General features: G+C 41.5%; 1 protein-coding gene across 3 annotated transcripts in view; it reads right to left on the reverse strand.

The window, feature by feature from the left end:
* The window catches only part of LOC106596129 (collagen alpha-2(VI) chain), a 58321-nt gene that overhangs the window by 19852 nt on the left and 18812 nt on the right, over positions 1-19657 (reverse strand). For all 3 annotated transcript variants that reach the window (XM_082973167.1, XM_082973169.1, XM_082973170.1), the window contains 14 exons: positions 16966-17064; positions 12550-12576; positions 12320-12445; positions 9782-9844; positions 9617-9679; positions 9372-9425; positions 9208-9243; positions 8858-8920; positions 8575-8700; positions 8224-8286; positions 7191-7241; positions 6147-6308; positions 6019-6054; positions 5476-5521 (listed from right to left, as the gene is read on the reverse strand). In XM_082973167.1, coding sequence (XP_082829293.1) covers positions 5476-5521; positions 6019-6054; positions 6147-6308; positions 7191-7241; positions 8224-8286; positions 8575-8700; positions 8858-8920; positions 9208-9243; positions 9372-9425; positions 9617-9679; positions 9782-9844; positions 12320-12445; positions 12550-12576; positions 16966-17064 — 1015 coding nt within the window. The remainder of the gene's footprint in view (positions 1-5475; positions 5522-6018; positions 6055-6146; positions 6309-7190; positions 7242-8223; positions 8287-8574; positions 8701-8857; positions 8921-9207; positions 9244-9371; positions 9426-9616; positions 9680-9781; positions 9845-12319; positions 12446-12549; positions 12577-16965; positions 17065-19657) is intronic.

Here is a 19657-nt window from a genome sequence, read left to right on the forward strand (position 1 = left end):
TGTTGCTACCATGTTGTGTTGCTGCCATGCTATGTTGCTGCCATGCTGTGTTGCTGCCATGTTGTGTTGCTGCCATGTTGTGTTGCTGCCATGTTGTGTTGCTGCCATGTTGTTACCATGTTGTGTTGCTGCCATGTTGTGTTGCTGCCATGTTGTGTTGCTGCCATGTTGTGTTGCTGCCATGTTGTTGTCATGTTGTGTTGCTGCCATGTTGTGTAGCTACCATGTTGTTGTCATGTTGTGTTGCTGCCATGTTGTTGTCATGTTGTGTTTCTACCATGTTGTTGTCATGTTGTGTTGCTGCCATGTTGTGTTGCTGCCATGTTGCTGCCATGTTGTGTTGCTGCCATGTTGCTGCCATGTTGTGTTGCTGCCATGTTGTTGTCATGTTGTGTTGCTGCCATGTTGTTGTCATGTTGTGTTGCTGCCATGTTGTGTTGCTGCCATGTTGTGTTGCTGCCATGTTGTTGTCATGTTGTGTTGCTGCCATGTTGTTGTCATGTTGTGTTGCTGCCATGCTGTGTTGTTGTCTTAGGTCTCTCTTTATGTAGTGGTGTCTCTCTTGTCGTGAAGTGTGTTTTGTCCTATATTTGTATTTTTAATCCCAGCCCACGTCCCCGCAGGAGACTTTTTGCCTCTTGGTAGGCCGTCATTGGCAATAAGAATTTGTTCTTAACCTTCTTGACTAGTTAAATAAAGGTTAAATTAAAATTAAATTAAAATGCCTGCCTCGAACCAAGGATTTACAATACACACAGTTACCGCCGCAAAGTGGAGCTGTAACATCAATGTAGAGCGTTAGTGGGATCATGAGGTCATCGTGAGGTCAGTGGGATCGTGAGGTCATCGTGAGGTCAGTGGGATCGTGAGGTCATCGTGAGGTCAGTGGGGTCGTGAGGTCAGTGGAATCGTGAGGTCAGTGGGGTCGTGAGGTCAGTGGGATCGTGAGGTCAGTGGGGTCGTGAGGTCAGTGGGGTCGTGAGGTCAGTGGGGTCGTGAGGTCAGTGGAGTCGTGAGGTCAGTGGGATCGTGAGGTCAGTGGGGTCGTGAGGTCAGTGGGGTCGTGAGGTCAGTGGGGTCGTGAGGTCAGTGGAATCGTGAGGTCAGTGGGGTCGTGAGGTCAGTGGGGTCGTGAGGTCAGTGGGGTCGTGAGGTCAGTGGGGTCGTGAGGTCAGTGGGGTCGTGAGGTCAGTGGGGTCGTGAGGTCAGTGGGATCGTGAGGTCAGTGGGGTCGTGAGGTCAGTGGAATCGTGAGGTCAGTGGGGTCGTGAGGTCAGTGGGATCGTGAGGTCATCGTGAGGTCATCGTGAGGTCAGTGGAATCGTGAGGTCAGTGGGGTCATGAGGTCAGTGGAATATTTCTTATTTAATCTTGGAGTCTGATACTGAACTACTACATTGAACAAAAATATAAACGCAACATATAAAGTGTTGGTCTCATGTTTCATGAGCTGAAATAAAAGATCCCAGAAATGTTCCATACACACAAAAAACGTATTTCTCTCAAATGTTGTGCACAAATTTGTTTACATCCCTGTTAGTGAGCATTTCTCCTTTGCCAAGATAATCCATCCACCTGACAGGTGTGGCATATCAAGAAGCTGATTAAACAGCATGATCCTTACACAGGTGCACCTTGTGCTGGGGACAATAAAATGCCACTCTAAAATGTGCAGTTGTGTCTCACAACACAATGCCATAGATGTCTCAAGATGAGGGAGCCTGCAATTGACACGCTGACTACAGGAATGTCCACCAGAGCTGTTGCCAGAGAATTGAGTGTTAATTTCTCTACCATAAGCCTCCAACGTCGCTTTAGAGAATTCGGCAGTATGTCCAACCGGTCTCATAACCGCAGACCAATTGTATGGCGTCGTGTGGGCGAGCGGTTTGCTGATGTCAACATTGTGAACAGAGTGCCCCATGGTGGTGGTGGGGTTATGGTATGGGGCCCCATGGTGGTGGTGGGGTTATGGTATAGGGCCCCGTGGTGGAGGTGGGGTTATGGTATAGGCCCCATGGTGGAGGTGGGGTTATGGTATAGGGCCCCATGGTGGTGGTGGGGTTATGGTATAGGGCCCCGTGGTGGTGGTGGGGTTCTGGTATGGGGCAGACATAAACTACGGACAACAAACACAATTGCATTTTATCGATGGGAATTTGAATGCACAGAGACACCGTGACGAGATCCAGAGGCCCCATTGTCGTGCCATTCATCCGCCGCCATCACCTCTTCAGCATGATAATACACAGCCCCATGTCGCAAGGATCTGTACACAATTCCTGGAAGCTGAAAATGTCCCAGTTCTTCCACGATCTGCATACTTACCAGAACCAGAAATGTCACATGTTAAGCATGTTTGGGATGCTCTGGATTGACGTGTACGACAGCGTGTTCCAGTTCCCACCGATATCCAGCAACTTCACACAGCCATTGAAGAGGAGTGGGACAACATTCCACAGGCCACAACCAACAGCCTGATCAACTCTATGTGAAGGAGATGTGTCGCGCTGCATGAGGCAAATGTTGGTTACCCCAGATACTGACTGGTTCTGATCCACACCCCTACCTTTTCTATTTAGGGTATCTGTGACCAACAGATGCATATTTGTATTCCTAGTAATGTGAAATACATAGATTAGGACTTAATTAATTTCAATTGACTGATTTCCTTATATATGAACTGTGCACTCAGTAAAATCTTTGACATTGTTGGATGTTGCGTTTATGTTTTTGTTCAGTGTAACTTTTCTCCACCTCATCATTCCACCCTGTTAATTCAGGTAAAGTACAAAAGTATATTACATTTACATTTTTAGTCATTTAGCAGATGCTCTTATCCAGAGCGACTTACAGTAGTGAATGCATACATTTCATTTCATGCATTTAAAAAAAAAATCATTTTTGTACTGGCCCCCCGTGGGAATCGAACCCACAACCCTGGCGTTGCAAACACCATGCTCTACCAACTGAGCCGCAGGGAAAGCAATTACAACATTATGATGTTTAACTACAGTACATACAGTATATATTGCGATATGTTTAACTTCATACCATACAGTGCCTTCAGAAAGTACTAATTCCCCTTGACATATTCCACATTTAGTTGTGCTAATTCCTCTTGACGTATTCCACATTTAGTTGTGTTAATTCCCCTTGACGTATTCCACATTTAGTTGTGCTACAGCCTGAGTTAAATATATTTCTTCTCACCCATCTACACACAAAGCCCCATTATGACAACGTAAAAAACAGGTTTTTAGAAATGTTGGCAAAATGTATTGAAAATTAAATACAGAAATATCTAATTTACATAAGTTCACACATCCCTGAGTCAATATTTTGTAGAAGCACATTTTGTGGCAATTACAGCTGTAAGTCTTTCTGTGTAAGTCTCTAAGAGCTTTCATTTTCAAGTCTTGCCATAGATTTCCAAGCCGATTTAAGTCAAAACTGTAAGTTGGCCATTCAGGAACATTCCCTGTCTTCTCGGTAAGCAACTCCAGTGTAGATTTGGCCTTGTGTTGTAGATTACTTTCCTGCTGAAAATTGACTTTATCTCCCAGTGTCTGTTGGAAAGCAGACTGAACCAGGTTTTCCTCCAGGATTTTGCCTGTATTCCGTTTCTTTTTATCCTAAAAACCTCCCTAGTCCTTACCTATGACAAGCATACCCACACCATGATGCAGCCACCACCGTACTTGAAAATATGAAGAGTGGTACTCAGTGTTGTGTTGAGTTTTCCCCAAACATAACACTTTGTATTCAGGACATATATGTAATTTCTTTGACACATTTTTTGAGGTATTAGTAGTGCCTTGTTGCAAACAGGATTCATGTTTTGGAATAGTTGAATTCTGTACAGGCTTCACTTTTTTAACTCTGTCATTTAGGTTTGTTTTCTCATATCACAACCATTAAACTCTGTGACTGTTTTAAAATCAGCATTGACCTCATGGTGAAATTCCCTGAGCGGTTTTCTTCCTCTCCGGCAACTGAGTTAGGAAGGACGCCTGTATCTTTGTAGTGACTGGGTGTATTGATACACCATCCAAAGTATAACTAATTACTTCACCATGCTCAAAGGGATATTCTGCAGTTTGCTTTTTTACACATCTACCAATCGGTGCCCTTCTTTGCGAGACATTGAAAAATCTCCATGGTCTTTGTGGTTGAATCTGTGCTACTCGATTTGAGAGACCATACAGATAATTGTATGTGTGGGGTGCAGCGATGGGGTAGTTATTCAAAAATCATGTTAACCACTATTATTGAGTCCATGCAACTTATTATGCATAATGTGTACTCCTGAACTCATTTAGGTTTGCCATAACAATGGCGGTTTAATACTTATTGACTCAAGACATTTCAACTTTTAATGTTACAATTCTTTTTACTACAAACATAATTCCACATGATGGGTTATTGTGTGTAGATCAATGACATAAAACCTCAATTTTAATCAATTTTAAAATTCAGGCTGTAACACAACAAAATGTGGGAAAAGTAAAAAAGGGTGTGAATTCATTCTGAAGGCGCTGTAGTCCATGAGTTCGGTGATGTTTGAAGGTAATTGAAGGGAGTTTTAAACCGAGTGAAAAACTGGTTGGATTTTTCCCCCCATTATAAGTAATGGATGTTCACTAGGATGCTAATGGTTTACATGTAAGCAAAGTGAACAAGATGGCACCCAAATCTTTGTTTACTTTTTCAACAATATTTTTTTTAGCTCCTAATTGGGTTTATTTTATATGAAGAAAAGCTCAGTTAACTTCAGGTAATATATGCACATATACAATGTGAAGATAGAATGTGTTTAAACATGTTTATTTGTAAGAAAATAGCATTTAACAGTTCGCTAGCTTTATGCTAACAGAAGAAGAAAAAAAGTGTTTTGCTAAGCGCTAGCTAGCTCTAGGCTATTGTTTCTAGCGTTGTTTAACACAGGCCTCCAGTCGCTTGTAGCTTTATGGAAATTGACACTGCTGGTACACTGAGCTCTCTATAATGTAATGTAAACCTTTATGGTTCGATTTGACGGTTTTACACGACAAATAGCTTTTGTTGTTATACACTAACTTCTATATGGATTGAATAGTCTCAGGTTGCACTAGTGATTTTTTTTTTTTTTGGGAATGTGAATAAATACTAAATACTACAATGCACTTGTAATGACAAAACATGAAAGAAAGTTAAACTAATGTATAATTTAATACATCTTGGAGTCTAATACTGGACACTACTAACTTTTGTCCGTCTCGTCATTCCACCCTGTTAATTCAGGGACATTATCCGCTGACCAGGTCTCAATCTGAGGCATGTAACACGTGGATTTGAAGTGTGTGTGTGTGTGTGTGTGTGTGTGTGTGTGTGTGTGTGTGTGTGTGTGTGTGTGTGTGTGTGTGTGTGTGTGTGTGTGTGTGTGTGTGTGTGTGTGTGTGTGTGTGTGTGTGTGTGTGTGTGTGAATAACTCACCGCAGCAGCCACAGGTCTCTCTGATGTAGTTCATGACATCACATTCCTACAATGAAAACATCACATTTCATCACATGACCTTTCTCTGAGAGGGATGACAAAAGAGTAATGGGGGGAATAGAGGAGGGGATAGAGAGGATATAGAGGGATATGGAGGGGTGGAGGGGGTGGAGGGGTAGAGGGGTAGAGGGGTAGAGGGGTAGAGGGGTGGAGGGGTGGAGGGGTAGAGGGGTGGAGGGGTAGAGGGGTAGAGGGGTAGAGGGGTGGAGGGATGGAGGGATGGAGGGGTAGAGGGATGGAGGGGTAGAGGGGTAGAGGGATGGAGGGATGGAGGGGTAGAGGGGTAGAGGGGGGGGGGGGGGGGGGGGGGGGGGGGGGGGGGGGGGGGGGGGGGGGGGGGGGGGGGGGGGGGGGGGGGGGGGGGGGGGGGGGGGGGGGGGGGGGGGGGGGGGGGGGGGGGGAGGGGTGGAGGGGTAGAGGGGGGGGGTGGAGGGGTGGGGGAGGGGGTAGAGGGATGATAAAAACAGGGATAGAGGTTCTTACAGTGAGGCCGGGGTCTCCCTCGGGACCTGGATCTCCCTGTAGAGAGAAAAGAGATACTTTTCACACACAGATCATAACACACACTCGCACACCGTGTGGAAGCACTGTCTGTGTGCCTGTGTACTTACGTCTCGTCCACCCACTCCTCTCGGTCCTCTGAATCCAGGTTCTCCCTGAGGGCCAGGTTCTCCCTCCTCTCCAGAGGCTCCCTTTCCACCTGGTCCTCCCTTGGGGCCACAGTCTCCTCTGCCTCCCCTGGGTCCTGGACCGCCCTTCTCCCCACGTTCACCCTGAATACACACAGGGTCGGACGGTGTGTTAGGCTGTTAGGGAGAGGTGTGTGTGTGTGTGTGTGTGTGTGTGTGTGTGTGTGTGTGTGTGTGTGTGTGTGTGTGTGTGTGTGTGTGTGTGTGTGTGTGTGTGTGTGTCAGTGAAACATCCTACTCAGTGAATTTCAGAAAAATTAAAAAGTTATGAAATATTAAAGTAATTCATTTTAGAATAAACTATATATTCAAATATATTCAAATATATTCACCAAATACATAAGTGGGAGAGATGAGCAGTCTCTGTTTGACCTTGGTGAATTCTGAGATGTCTGAGTTTAACTTCATTGGGGAAACAAACTTTGTGCGCAAACCAAGAGCCACTGGCAAACGTGTGGCGAGCTGTAAACAGACCCTGAGACGCTGGGTGTGACTGAAGTCTCTGAACACCTCAACCCCTGTTCTGGACTGAAGTCTCTGAACACCTCAACCCCTGTTCTGGACTGAAGTCAAGTCTCTGAACACCTCAACCCCTGTTCTGGACTGAAGCCTCTGAACACCTCAACCCCTGTTCTGGACTGAAGCTTCTGAACACCTCAACCCCTGTTCTGGACTGAAGCCAAGTCTCTGAACACCTCAACTCATGCCTCATACCTCATTCAATCACTGTTGTGATCCCTTCCCAACACTGTAAGTAGCCCTCTCAATCCCATTCCTGCTTTGTCATCTCCGTGCGGTCTTCGCCTATACTGTGGTTCTCCCATCCTTGTAAATTGTTCAAGTCACCAGCCTCCACGGGGTGGTGTGTGTGTGTGAGTGTGTGTGAGTGTGTGTGTGTGTGTGTGTGTGTGTGTGTGTGTGTGTGTGTGTGTGTGTGTGTGTGTGTGTGTGTGTGTGTGTGTGTACCGTTGGTCCTCTTGGTCCTGGGTAACTGAAGCCAGCTCTTCCCACGTCGCCCTACAGCAGCACAGAAATCAATCGATCAGCACAGAAATCAATCGATCAGCACAGAGATCAATCGATCAGCACAGAGATCAATCGATCAGCACAGAGATCAATCGATCAGCACAGAGATCAATCGATCAGCACAGAGATCAATCGATCAGCACAGTAAAACAGTCACATTAATGCAGGGTTCCCAAACTCGGTCCTGGGGCCCCCTAGGTGTACATTTTGGTTTTTTGGCCCTAACACTCCACATCTGATTCAAATGATCAAAGCTTGATGATTAGGTGATCATTTGAATCAGCTGTGTAGTGCCAGGACCAAAACATGCCCCCCTCGAGGTCCCCGATAACTGAGTTTAGGAACCTTCTGCATTAAATATGGATTCAGCCAATGAATGAAGTCAACAGCAATATCAGGTTGATTTCCACAATCATCCTGCTCCTCGTCACATCACTGAGTCTCAGACGAACCACACACACACTGAGACACACACACACTGAGAACTACACACACACACACTGAGACAAACACACACTGAGACACACACACACTGAGAACTACACACACACACACTGAGACAAACACACACTGAGAACTACACACACACTGAGAACTACACACACACACACTGAGACAAACACACACTGAGACACACACACACTGAGAACTACACACACACACACTGAGACAAACACACACTGAGAACTACACACACACTGAGAACTACACACACACACACTGAGACAAACACACACTGAGAACTACACACACACACACTGAGACAAACACACTGAGACAAACACACACTGAGACAAACACACACTGAGAACTACACACACACACACACACTGAGACAAACACACACTGAGAACTACACACACACTGAGAACTACACACACACTGAGAACTACACACACACACTGAGAACTACACACACACTGAGACAAACACACACTGAGACAAACACACACACTGAGAACTACACACAGACCTTTGGTCCTGCCTGGCCCGGGTCTCCTCTCGGTCCAGCATCACCGGGGTCGCCACGGGTACCCTGTTACACAGATAGTGGTTACCATAGCAACGTTATCATGCCATCCCCGTGGTTACTGTAAACTACCATAGCACAGTAACATGACCATGTACACACACACACACACACACACACACACACACACACACACACACACACACACACACACACACACACGCACACACACACACTCACACACACACACACACACACACAGTCACACACACTCACACACACACATACAGGAAGCCATGAACATTAGGAAAGCGTTGTGATCAGACCGGTTGAAGGTATAACTCTGTGACCTACGTTCTTCCCTGCCGCTCCTGAAGAGCCTGGGGGCCCGCGTGGACCTGGGAGTCCGTTGTCTCCCTTGGTTCCTTTGTTTCCCACCTCACCTGGTAGTCCTCTCAGCCCCTCAGGTCCTGCCTCGCCCTGAAACGCAGGAGGACAATACAGGCAGGTAGGGTGTGTTTGAGCGAGGGGGGGTGTGTGTGTGTGTGTGTGTGTGTGTGTGTGTGTGTGTGTGTGTGTGTGTGTGTGTGTGTGTGTGTGTGTGTGTGTGTGTGTGTGTGTGTGTGTGATGTCATACCTTGTCTCCTTTTTCTCCATCTGGTCCCTGATTTCCTTTCGACCCAAAGTCTCCTCTTCTCCCCTACAACACAACAACACAACAACACAACAACACAACAACACAACAACACAACAACCATTAGACAACACAACAACACAACAACACAACAACACAACAACACAACACAACAACACAACAACACAACAACCGTTAGACAACACAACTGGACAAACATTGCGCGATCCGTTACAGTCAGAAACCATTAGACTGCCACAACGAAGGGACAATATTGAGACACAGAGCTAGTTTTCCCCCCCCCCTAGAACATGTTGACTGTGAAAGTCGTGCAGAGCTTCAGAGGGTCTCACCAGTTCTCCCTTGTCTCCTGGGCCACCAATAGCTCCCTAGAAGAGACAAACTAATTATTATATGACATCATTTTTGTTGGTTTAAAAAAAAATGCAATTCTACAGTATTCTACATTATTGGGTCGGGTAGAGTGTTATAGTATGTGTGGAGTAGAGCTTCTTACTGGTGTCCCTTTGGCTCCAGGGAAGCCAGACGAGCCGGGACTCCCTCTCTCACCCTGAGGAAGAGGAAGACAACAGAGTTATTTAACCTTTAACCTTTCTATCAGGTCCCTGGCCTAACGACCAGAGAGGAGCAGTGAAGAGCAACAGAAGTCTGGGATGATCACTCTGATGTCAGAGCACAGCTGTATGGAACGCTGGGACGTAGGAAGTAACATTGTATCACGTGCAGTGACTTCCTGTTTACCTTAGGTCCAGCGTCTCCCACCGGTCCGAGGGGGCCTGTGTTTCCCGGTCGACCGGGATCTCCCTGGAGACACAAACACGATGATTGTATAACTAGGGTCCGAGCAGCAAAAAGAGGCGCGTTGTAAATGTATTGTTAGAATTCTGTTTGATCTCAATCGCGTACCTTCTCTCCACCTGTTCCAGGAAGTCCACCGTCGCCCGCGTCTCCTGAGTGACCATCAGGACCCTGTTGGCAGAGACACACACACACACACACACACATTTATAACACGCACACACACACACACACACACACACACACACACATTTATAACACGCACACACACACACACACACACACACACACACACATTTATAACACGCACACACACACACACACACACACACACACACACACACACACATTTATAACACGCACACACACACACACACACACACACACACACACACACACACACACACACACACACACACACACATTTATAACACGCACACACACACACACACACACACACACACACACACACACACACACACACACACACACACACACACATTTATAACACGCACACACACACACACACGCACACACACACGCACGCACACACACACACATATTTATAACACACACATACATATTTATAACACGCACACACACACACACGCACACACACACGCACGCACACACACACACATATTTATAACACGCACACACACACACACACACACACACACACACACACACACACACACACACACACACACACACACACACACACACACACACACACACACACACACACAGACATATTTATAACACACACTGGTCAATGTACATTCATTTCAACCAGATTTCAACCACAAATCAACAGCATGATTCCAAGGGTTGGTTTCAAGGGTTGAGAACTCAATTAAATATCAAGCCAATAGTGTTGCTAGTATTAGTAACATATAATAGATGTGTTGATCTAGTCAGGTTTCTCAGAACATACCCCTGTCCTGGATCTAGCCAGGTTTCTCAGGTCATACCCCTGTCCTGGATCTAGCCAGGTTTCTCAGAACATACCCCTGTCCTGGATCTAGCCAGGTTTCTCAGAACATACCCTGTCTCTCCTGGATCTAGCCAGGTTTCTCAGGTCATACTCCTGTCCTGGATCTAGCCAGGTTTCTCAGAACATACCCTGTTTCTCCTGGATCTAGCCAGGTTTCTCAGAACATACCCTGTCTCTCCTGGATCTAGCCAGGTTTCTCAGGTCATACCCCTGTCCTGGATCTAGCCAGGTTTCTCAGGTCATACCCTGTTTCTCCTGGATCTAGCCAGGTTTCTCAGAACATACCCCTGTCCTGGATCTAGCCAGGTTTCTCAGAACATACCCTGTTTCTCCTGGATCTAGTCAGGTTTCTCAGAACATACCCTGTTTCTCCTGGATCTAGCCAGGTTTCTCAGAACATACCCTGTCTCTCCTGGATCTAGCCAGGTTTCTCAGAACATACCCTGTCTCTCCTGGATCTAGTCAGGTTTCTCAGAACATACCCCTGTCCTGGATCTAGCCAGGTTTCTCAGAACATACCCTGTCTCTCCTGGATCTAGTCAGGTTTCTCAGGTCATACCCTGTTTCTCCTGGATCTAGCCAGGTTTCTCAGAACATACCCTGTCTCTCCTGGATCTAGCCAGGTTTCTCAGAACATACCCTGTCTCTCCTGGATCTAGTCAGGTTTCTCAGAACATACCCCTGTCCTGGATCTAGTCAGGTTTCTCAGAACATACCCTGTCCTGGATCTAGCCAGGTTTCTCAGAACATACCCTGTTTCTCCTGGATCTAGCCAGGTTTCTCAGAACATACCCCTGTCCTGGATCTAGCCAGGTTTCTCAGAACATACCCTGTCTCTCCTGGATCTAGCCAGGTTTCTCAGAACATACCCCTGTCCTGGATCTAGTCAGGTTTCTCAGAACATACCCTGGTTCTCCTGGATCTAGTCAGGTTTCTCAGGTCATACCCCTGTCCTGGATCTAGTCAGGTTTCTAAGAACATACCCTGTCTCCTGGATCTAGCCAGGTTTCTCAGAACATACCCTGTCTCTCCTGGATCTAGTCAGGTTTCTCAGGTCATACCCTGTCTCTCCTGGATCTAGTCAGGTTTCTCAGAACATACCCTGTTTCTCCTGGATCTAGCCAGGTTTCTCAGAACATACCCTGTTTCTCCTGGATCTAGCCAGGTTTCTCAGGTCATACCCCTGTCCTGGATCTAGCCAGGTTTCTCAGGTCATACCCCTGTCCTGGATCTAGCCAGGTTTCTCAGAACATACCCTGTCTCTCCTGGATCTAGTCAGGTTTCTCAGGTCATACCCTGTTTCTCCTGGATCTAGCCAGGTTTCTCAGAACATACCCTGTCTCTCCTGGATCTAGTCAGGTTTCTCAGGTCATACCCTGTTTCTCCTGGATCTAGCCAGGTTTCTCAGGTCATACCCCTGTCCTGGATCTAGCCAGGTTTCTCAGAACATACCCTGTCTCTCCTGGATCTAGTCAGGTTTCTCAGAACATACCCCTGTCCTGGATCTAGTCAGGTTTCTCAGAACATACCCTGTCTCTCCTGGATCTAGTCAGGTTTCTCAGAACATACCCTGTCTCTCCTGGATCTAGTCAGGTTTCTCAGAACATACCCTGTTTCTCCTGGATCTAGTCAGGTTTCTCAGAACATACCCTGTCTCCTGGATCTCCTTTGCAGCCGGGAGCGCCGATGCGTCCGATCTTTCCCTTCTGTCCGTCTGTCCCGTTGCGTCCTGCGAGGCCGGCCACACCCTTCATCCCCTCAGCTCCGATCTCCCCCTGAAAACATCACACACTCAGCAGTAATACAGAATCTACCTCGAGTCCTGTGCTGACCAGATATGATAATCAATAATTAATACCTAATGAAATATTGATCTCACCTTTTCCCCCTCCAGACCGATTTCACCCTATAAGAGCAGAAAACAGAACAACAGCCATTAGGGAAACAACACGGAGCGTTACTGGTCACTATATATAAAGACATTATTACTGGTATTACTGGTCACTATATATAAAGACATTATTACTGGTATTACTGGTCAATATATATAAAGACATTATTACTGGTATTACTGGTCACTATATATAAAGACATTATTACTGGTATTACTGGTCACTATATATAAAGACATTATTACTGGTATTACTGGTCAATATATATAAAGACATTATTACTGGTATTACTGGTCACTATATATAAAGACATTATTACTGGTATTACTGGTCACTATATATAAAGACATTATTACTGGTATTACTGGTCAATATATATAAAGACATTATTACTGGTATTACTGGTCACTATATATAAAGACATTATTACTGGTATTACTGGTCAATATATATAAAGACATTATTACTGGTATTACTGGTCACTATATATAAAGACATTATTACTGGTATTACTGGTCAATATATATAAAGACATTATTACTGGTATTACTGGTCACTATATATAAAGACATTATTACTGGTATTACTGGTCACTATATATAAAGACATTATTACTGGTATTACTGGTCACTATATATAAAGACATTATTACTGGTATTACTGGTCACTATATATAAATACATTATTACTGGTATTACTGGTCAATATATATAAATACATTATTACTGGTATTACTGGTCACTATATATAAAGACATTATTACTGGTATTACTGGTATTACTGGTCACTATATATAAAGACATTATTACTGGTATTACTGGTATTACTGGTCACTATATATAAAGACATTATTACTGGTATTACTGGTCAATATATATAAATACATAATTACTGGTATTACTGGTCACTATATATAAAGACATAATTACTGGTATTACTGGTATTACTGGTGTTACTGGTCACTATATATAAAGATATTATTACTGGTATTACTGGTATTACTGGTGTTACTGGTCACTATATATAAAGACATTATTACTGGTATTACTGGTCTTACTGGTCACTATATATAAAGACATTATTACTGGTATTACTGGTATTACTGGTCAATATATATAAAGACATTATTACTGGTATTACTGGTATTACTGGTGTTACTGGTCACTATATATAAAGATATTATTACTGGTATTACTGGTCACTATATATAAAGACATTATTACTGGTATTACTGGTATTACTGGTATTACTGGTCAATATATATAAAGACATTATTACTGGTATTACTGGTATTACTGGTATTACTGGTCACTATATATAAAGACATTATTACTGGTGTTACTGGTCACTATATATAAAGACATTATTACTGGTATTACTGGTATTACTGGTCACTATATATAAAGACATTATTACTGGTATTACTGGTATTACTGGTCAATATATATAAAGACATTATTACTGGTATTACTGGTATTACTGGTCACTATATATAAAGACATTATTACTGGTATTACTGGTATTACTGGTGTTACTGGTCACTATATATAAAGATATTATTACTGGTATTACTGGTCACTATATATAAAGACATTATTACTGGTATTACTGGTATTACTGGTCACTATATATAAAGACATTATTACTGGTATTACTGGTATTACTGGTCACTATATATAAATACATTATTACTGGTATTACTGGTCACTATATATAAAGACATTATTACTGGTATTACTGGTATTACTGGTCAATATATATAAAGACATTATTACTGGTATTACTGGTATTATTGGTCACTATATATAAAGATATTATTACTGGTATTACTGGTCACTATATATAAAGACATTATTACTGGTATTACTGGTATTACTGGTATTACTGGTCAATATATATAAAGACATTATTACTGGTATTACTGGTCACTATATATAAAGACATTATTACTGGTATTACTGGTCACTATATATAAAGACATTATTACTGGTATTACTGGTTAATATATATAAAGACATTATTACTGGTATTACTGGTCACTATATATAAAGATATTATTACTGGTATTACTGGTCAATATATATAAAGACATTATTACTGGTATTACTGGTCACTATATATAAAGATATTATTACTGGTATTACTGGTTAATATATATATAAAGACATTATTACTGGTATTACTGGTCAATATATATAAAGATATTATTACTGGTATTACTGGTATTACTGGTCAATATATATAAAGACATTATTACTGGTATTACTGGTATTACTGGTATTACTGGTCAATATATATAAAGACATTATTACTGGTATTACTGGTATTACTGGTCAATATATATAAAGACATTATTACTGGTATTACTGGTATTACTGGTCAATATATATAAAGATATTATTACTGGTATTACTGGTCACTATATATAAAGATATTATTACTGGTATTACTGGTTAATATATATAAAGACATTATTACTGGTATTACTGGTCAATATATATAAAGATATTATTACTGGTATTACTGGTATTACTGGTCACTATATATAAAGACATTATTACTGGTATTACTGGTATTACTGGTATTACTGGTCACTATATATAAAGACATTATTACTGGTATTACTGGTCGGTCACTATATATAAAGACATTATTACTGGTATTACTGGTCACTATATATAAAGACATTATTACTGGTATTACTGGTTAATATATATAAAGACATTATTACTGGTATTACTGGTCAATATATATAAAGATATTATTACTGGTGTTACTGGTCACTATATATAAAGACATTTTTGCTGGTATTACTGGTATTACTGGTCACTATATATAAAGACATTATTACTGGTATTACTGGTATTACTGGTCAATATATATAAAGATATTATTACTGGTATTACTGGTTAATATATATAAAGATATTATTACTGGTATTACTGGTCACTATATATAAAGACATTTTTACTGGTATTACTGGTCAATATATATAAAGATATTATTACTGGTGTTACTGGTCACTATATATAAAGACATTATTACTGGTATTACTGGTCAATATATATAAAGACATTATTACTGGTATTACTGGTCACTATATATAAAGACATTATTACTGGTATTACTGGTATTACTGGTCACTATATATAAAGACATTATTACTGGTATTACTGGTTAATATATATAAAGATATTATTACTGGTATTACTGGTCACTATATATAAAGACATTATTACTGGTATTACTGGTTAATATATATAAAGATATTATTACTGGTATTACTGGTCACTATATATAAAGATATTATTACTGGTATTACTGGTCACTATATATAAAGACATTATTACTGGTATTACTGGTCACTATATATAAAGACATTATTACTGGTATTACTGGTCAATATATATAAAGATATTATTACTGGTGTTACTGGTCACTATATATAAAGACATTATTACTGGTATTACTGGTCAATATATATAAAGACATTATTACTGGTATTACTGGTCACTATATATAAAGACATTATTACTGGTATTACTGGTATTACTGGTCACTATATATAAAGACATTATTACTGGTATTACTGGTCAATATATATAAAGACATTATTACTGGTATTACTGGTATTACTGGTCAATATATATAAAGATATTATTACTGGTATTACTGGTCACTATATATAAAGACATTATTACTGGTATTACTGGTCAATATATATAAAGACATTATTACTGGTATTACTGGTCACTATATATAAAGACATTATTACTGGTATTACTGGTCAATATATATAAAGACATTATTACTGGTATTACTGGTTAATATATATAAAGACATTATTACTGGTATTACTGGTCAATATATATAAAGATATTATTACTGGTATTACTGGTCACTATATATAAAGACATTTTTGCTGGTATTACTGGTATTACTGGTCACTATATATAAAGACATTATTACTGGTATTACTGGTATTACTGGTCAATATATATAAAGATATTATTACTGGTGTTACTGGTATTACTGGTCAATATATATAAAGACATTATTACTGGTATTACTGGTTAATATATATAAAGACATTATTACTGGTATTACTGGTCAATATATATAAAGATATTATTACTGGTATTACTGGTCACTATATATAAAGACATTATTACTGGTATTACTGGTATTACTGGTCACTATATATAAAGACATTATTACTGGTATTACTGGTCACTATATATAAAGATATTATTACTGGTATTACTGGTCACTATATATAAAGACATTATTACTGGTATTACTGGTCACTATATATAAAGACATTATTACTGGTATTACTGGTCACTATATATAAAGACATTATTACTGGTAGTGTGTGTGATTGGGAGGAGCATGAGACTTGCCTTGACTCCTGGTTGACCAATGGGACCCTCGATGCCGGGGTCGCCCTGTCTTCCTCTCTCTCCTTTAAAACCAGCGTTTCCATTGTCTCCTTTGATCCCCTGTAACACAACAGATATTAGTGACCTGCTACCTTTCTGGAACTTGTAAACTGTCGAAAACAGATCCTAATCTGATCCAAATGGTTGCATTTCAGGCCTAGGGGGTTTACTTTGGTATTAACATGCATTCGAAACAGGACGTTTAGGAGGTTATTCAAATGAGCCTACATCGCTGCAATTTACAGCCCTAAACAATAGTAGTAGTCACTTGATAGCAATAATAAATTATTCCCCATTACACTGTGTTGTAGCCTGGGTAGAATAATGTTATTGTCTAAAAACTAAACGTAGGCCTAATCAATAGTGGAGCTTTGCGTGCCCAGTGACTTTGTGGGCTGTACTCGGCCTTGTCTCAGGATGGTAAGTTGGTGGTTGAAGGTATCCCTCTAGTGGTGTGGGGGCTGTGCTTTGACAAAGTGGGTGGTCCCGTGTGGCTCAGTTGGTAGAGCATGGTGTTTGCAACGCCAGGGTTGTGGGTTCGATTCCCACGGGGGACCAGTTCAGGAAAAAAAAAAAAAAAAAATGTATGAAATGTATGCATTCACTACTGTAAGTCAGTAGACTACTGGTAATGTTACCATGACTACGTTCAGTTGAAAAAACATTCTGGAACATTGCAGATTGAAACCCATGAATAGAGCCACGTTATTCAACATTTCTGAACATTCCACATCCTGCTGAATGTACCCCAGATTGTTAGCTATAGCTAGCTAATGAGGTAACATGACTGAACAAGGTGTAGCCTAAACAAATGGTTAGCGGTCCGGTAACCCTGATATTATGGCTCATATATTTTTCAACGGTAATGAATCAAGTCATTTTCTCTGAGAGAAAAGAGGGAGACTTTGCTATGAAAACAGTGGGGAAAGTGCGAGGGTTGAGCGAGACTACAAATTCAAAAGCTTGTCTATACTCATAGCTAGACTGTTGTTTTACCATTCAATTTAATGCTGCTATTGTTTTTAATTGAATAAAGCAGCTTGTGTTTCTTAATCAGGCAAAGGGTAGAAGGCTGGTGGTGACTGGTTCGCTAACGAATGTTTTAGTCACTATTTTAACACGGAACTAACACTGAACTATGACAATAAACACACCTTGAATCAGTGGACGTCTGTAATCCCACATTATTAATAGGACTACAGGGTGCAGAAGGACGGTCTGTAATCCCACATTATTAATAGGACTACAGGGTGCAGAAGGACGGTCTGTAATCCCACATTATTAATAGGACTACAGGGTGCAGTAGGTCTGTAATCCCACATTATTAATAGGACTACAGGGTGCAGTAGGTCTGTAATCCCACATTATTAATAGGACTACAGGGTGCAGTACGTCTGTAATCGCACATTATTAATAGGACTACAGGGTGCAGTAGGTCTGTAATCCCACATTATTAATAGGCCTACAGGGTGCAGTAGGTCTGTAATCCCACATTATTAATAGGCCTACAGGGTGCAGTAGGATGGTCTATAATCCCACATTATTAATAGGACTACAGGTGCAGTAGGATGGTCTGTAATCCCACATTATTAATAGGCCTACAGGGTGCAGTAGGTCTGTAATCCCACATTATTAATAGGACTACAGGGTGCAGTAGGATGGTCTGTAATCCCACATTATTAATAGGACTACAGGGTGCAGTAGGTCTGTAATCCCACATTATTAATAGGCCTACAGGGTGCAGTAGGATGGTCTATAATCCCACATTATTAATAGGACTACAGGGTGCAGTAGGATGGTCTGTAATCCCACATTATTAATAGGCCTACAGGGTGCAGTAGGTCTATAATCCCACATTATTAATAGGTCTACAGGGTGCTGTAGGTCTATAATCCCACATTATTAATAGGACTACAGGGTGCAGTAGGTCTGTAATCCCACATTATTAATAGGCCTACAGGGTGCAGTAGGATGGTCTATAATCCCACATTATTAATAGGACTACAGGGTGCAGTAGGATGGTCTGTAATCCCACATTATTAATAGGACTACAGGGTGCTGTAGGTCTATAATCCCACATTATTAATAGGACTACAGGGTGCAGTAGGTCTGTAATCCCACATTATTAATAGGCCTACAGGGTGCCGTAGGATGGTCTATAATCCCACATTATTAATAGGCCTACAGGGTGCAGTAGGTCTATAATCCCACATTATTAATAGGACTACAGGGTGCAGTAGGATGGTCTATAATCCCACATTATTAATAGGACTACAGGGTGCAGTAGGATGGTCTGTAATCCCACATTATTAATAGGCCTACAGGGTGCAGTAGGTCTATAATCCCACATTATTAATAGGTGTACAGGGTGCTGTAGGTCTATAATCCCACATTATTAATAGGACTACAGGGTGCAGTAGGTCTGTAATCCCACATTATTAATAGGCCTACAGGGTGCAGTAGGATGGTCTATAATCCCACATTATTAATAGGACTACAGGGTGCAGTAGGATGGTCTGTAATCCCACATTATTAATAGGACTACAGGGTGCAGTAGGATGGTCTGTAATCCCACATTATTAATAGGCCTACAGGGTGCAGTAGGTCTATAATCCCACATTATTAATAGGTCTACAGGGTGCTGTAGGTCTAT

This window comes from Salmo salar, chromosome 03 (assembly GCF_965601325.2).
Source record: "Salmo salar chromosome 03, fSalSal1, whole genome shotgun sequence".
NCBI classification, from domain to species: Eukaryota; Metazoa; Chordata; class Actinopteri; order Salmoniformes; family Salmonidae; genus Salmo; species Salmo salar.